Here is a 4,047-nt window from a genome sequence, read left to right as displayed (position 1 = left end):
AAAAATAGAACTAGGGGTTTCCCCGGCCTTAAACTGAGGCCTTTAAGGTTTTAAAACTAGAGTTTAAGCAAAAAAACTAGGTTGTTCGATGCAGGGTCACAAGTGACCAAACAAAGTGTCGCAGTGCTTGCAAAGCAAAGTCAACATAACCACAACAAGCAGAAGATACAACTTCCAGAGAAATGGAAGTTCTGGCGACTTGTAGAGAAAGAAAAACACTAGCAAGCAATGATAGGCTCCAGTAAGAGAGAGGCGATGACGTCGCTAGGTAGTCTACGGACCTGAATGTAATTTTGTTACTTTTGATGCTCCCAATAAGGCCATGACAGTTGATGAATAGATCAAAATTTGTTCCTGCAAAAAAAATGAAATTTCGCCCAATCATAGCAGCACTGCATACATATACACAGTGCTTGTGAGGCACGGGTGAGCGGGGGCAACAATAGATGGGAACGGTGGGGGAGACTGAGGATATTAGTTGCTAACAAAATTGTTCAAAATTAAATGACCAGAAGATCATTGTGTGCTAAGTATCTGCTTTTACTCATATTGATATCTACAAAAATTTCTATCCAGTGGATACCCGGCTCGAGATACATGCATGTGGAAACAAGACCCTAGAATCCATTATTCAGCCGCTGCCGAAACCTCCTGATGAACATATCGGCAGCCATGTCAATCTCCTCCTCCCTGTTGAACTCCAAACCCTCAAACTCTCGGTTGCTCCTGATCACATCCATGACCGAGAGCTCATCGCCGTCTTCTTGATCGCATGCATCCAGTAGCACATCATCATCATCAGTGTAACAACAGTTATTGCGGTCGTCATTGAAGAGCGGATGCAGTGTCCTGTCAGCTGGGCAGCCACCATGACCTTCCTCTTGAGTTGACATCGCTAACTGCTGAGAGAGATTGCCTGCCAGTGCCAAGTCGCCCCCATGGACGATCACCGGTCTCTTCTCGATGGTTCGCAGCGTGAGAGGCTTGTGGCAGTCCACTCTATTCCGGTCAGCCACAATGCGCGTGTGGATCTTGTGAGAAACCACGGCGGCAGCGGCCATCCTGCAACGCTGGAGCGAGGCGAGGACGAGGAGCCTGGTGGTCTTGCTCTTGCACATCGCTGCCGCTTTCTTCAGGATCTCTGTAGTCTTTCCAATCTTCATCTTTGTTGCCGATATAAGTGGCCGATCAGCTGCTTATGAAGGGCAGCAAGTAAGGAGCTGTGTGTTAGAAGATATTGTGTAGAGATAGGAAAGCTGTTTAACTTGTATCTCTTTCTATCTCTTCTTCTGTTTTATCTCTTTCAACCTCCTGTAACAGTCACGATCGATCTTCTCTCGATCGTTCTTGTAAGCCACGGCATATAGCATATATATACAACCGCGGCGTGAGCAAAGGGTTCAACGCTTTCATAAACCTTTTACATGGTAATAAAGCCTCTTCCTCGATAGATTGGATAGAGATCGCATCTAGCTACCAGGCGACCGCAGCCATGTCCACCACCACCGCATCCATGACGCCCAACACCATGGGTGCGCTCACCACCTCCTCCTCCTCCATGTTTGCATCATCATCCACCTCCAACTCCACCACCTCCTTCCTCGGATCGCCGCCGCAAGAGAAGCCGACAAGGGGCAACTTCCTGCTCTGGAAGGCCATCGTCCTACCACAGATCAAGGGCGCGCAGATGGAACATCATCTTGACGCGAAGAGCCCGGCACCGCCGGCCACCCTCACCATCACCAAGGACGGCAAAGAAGAACATGTACTGAACTTTGGGAGATCCCTCTCTGGTTTGCACAGCAGCAACAGCTCCAAGGCTACTTGATGGGCTCCCTCTCCCGCGACATCCTTGCACAAGTCGCCACGCTGCAAACGCCGGCTGAAGTCTGGCGCGCCATCCACAACATGTTCGCCGCCCAGAGCCAAGCACAAGCTATCAACACCCGCATCGAGCTTACGAATCTTCAAAAAGGTAACATGACTATGGCTGAATATCTTGGAAAGATTAAGAGCCTCACAGATGAAGTTGCCTGCACTGCTGCCGCGCTCTCCGATCCGGAGATCGTGTCCAAGATCTTGGCCGGGCTGGACATGGACTACAATCCAGTAGTCTCGGCCCTTGCAGCTCGGGTGGAGCCGATCACCGTCCAGGAGCTATATAGCCAGCTCCTGAGCTTCGACGCCCGCCTTAGCCTCCTTCATGGCGCCAGCTTCCGTCAATCCTCCGCCAACGCCGTCTCGCGTGGCCGCGGCTGTGGGCGTGGTCACCACGCGCAACGCGGCGGTGGGCGTGGGCACGACAACTCCCAGGACAGCGGCTACAACAACAACTACAGCAACGCCGGAGGCGGCAACTACAACAATTCTGGCAATAGATCAGGGGGTGGTGGCTTTAACAACAACACTAGCCGCCGCTCCTCCTCTTCCTCTCGTGGTCGCCCTCGCTGCCAACTCTGCAAGAAGGCCGGCCATGAGGTTATGGACTGCTGGCACCGCTTTGATGAGGACTACGTTCCTGATGCTAAACATGTTGATGCAACCATGCGTGAGCAAGGAGGAGATGGCGTGTGGTATGTTGATTCTGGCGCCACGGACCATGTCACAAGTGAGCTAGAGCAGATCGCTCTCCGTGAAAAATATCATGGCAATGATCAGATTCACACCGCAAGCGGTGGAGGTATGGATATCCAACACATTGGTCAAGCTTTTATTAATTCACCTATGCTTAAACATGATCTAGTTCTGAAAGATGTTCTTCATGTTCCTCAAGCTGACAAAAACCTTGCTTCTATGTCTCGTTTAGCCACTGATAATAATGTCTTCTTTGAAACTCACCCTCGTTACTTTTTATAAAGGATCGGGCAACGAGGGAACTTCTACACCACGGTAGATGCATTGGAGGCCTCTACCCCATCACATCCGGAGCACTTAGTCGCAAGCGTCGTCAGGTCTACTCCGTCATCAAGCCCTCTTTGGCAAGGTGGCATCAACGATTAGGACATCCTTCCTCAGTCATTGTTAAGCAAGTTATCAATAAAGGCAATCTTTCCTTGTCTCATAGTCCTCTTGGTGATTCAGTTTGTGAAGCTTGTCAATGTTCCAAGAGTCACCAACTTCCCTATCCTAGATCAAGTAGTGTTTCTCATGCTCCTTTAGAGCTTATTTTCAGTGATGTATGGGGCCATGCTCGTGATTCTTTTGGACGAAAGAAATATTATGTCAGTTTCATTGATGACTATAGCAAGTTTACTTGGATTTACTTACTCAAGTATAAATCTGAAGTTTTATCCATATTCCAAGAGTTTCAAAAACTTGTTGAAAGACACTTTGCCAGAAAAATTTTGACAGTCCAAAGTGACTGGGGAGGGGAGTATGAGAAGCTCAACTCCTTCTTTCCCCATATTGGTATTGCACACCATGTGTCTTGTCCTCATACTCATCAACAGAATGGCTCTGCAGAGAGAAAACATCGTCATATTGTTGAAGTTGGTTTATCTTTACTTGCTCATGCTTCCATGCCTCTCAAATATTGGGATGAAGCTTTCATCACCGCCACATATTTTATTAATCGTTTGCCTAGTAAAGTCATTGCCAATTCTACTCCTTTGGAACATCTCTATAATCAAGAACCAGATTATAATTCTCTCAAAACTTTTGGTTGTGCATGCTACCCCAATCTTCGTCCATACAATCATCATAAACTTGAGTTTCGTTCAACTCAATGTGTTTTTCTTGTCTATAGTAATTTTCACAAAGGCTATAAATGTCTAGAAGTTGCTAGTGGACGTATCACTAGTAGAAAAAGGGTCAAACGTGAAGCACATTAGTGCCGGTTTGAATTTGAGCCGGCACTAATGGTACCATTAGTGCCGGTTCGAACGGCTATGCATTAATGCCGGTTCGTGTTGAACCTTTAGTACCGGTTCGTGCCACGAACCGGTACTAAACGGGTGATGGCAGGCTGGCGTCAGGCCGGGGCCCCACGATCACCTTTAGTACCGGTTCGTGTCACAAACCGGTACTAAAGGGCTAACCTTTAGTACC

At 48.1% G+C, this 4,047-nt stretch overlaps 1 protein-coding gene across 1 annotated transcript; it reads right to left on the bottom strand.

Annotated features, from left to right (window-relative positions):
- Positions 1 to 617: 617 nt before the first annotated feature.
- Positions 618 to 1,163, bottom strand: LOC119298634. The gene has a single exon (XM_037575962.1). The coding sequence runs from the start codon at positions 1,161 to 1,163 to the stop codon at positions 618 to 620; it is 546 nt and encodes a 181-aa protein (XP_037431859.1).
- Positions 1,164 to 4,047: the final 2,884 nt, after the last annotated feature.

Source organism: Triticum dicoccoides, chromosome 5A (genome assembly GCF_002162155.2).
Source record: "Triticum dicoccoides isolate Atlit2015 ecotype Zavitan chromosome 5A, WEW_v2.0, whole genome shotgun sequence".
Lineage (NCBI taxonomy): Eukaryota > Viridiplantae > Streptophyta > Magnoliopsida > Poales > Poaceae > Triticum > Triticum dicoccoides.
Note: the sequence above shows the minus strand (reverse complement) of the source record. Positions and strands in the feature narration are given on the sequence as shown.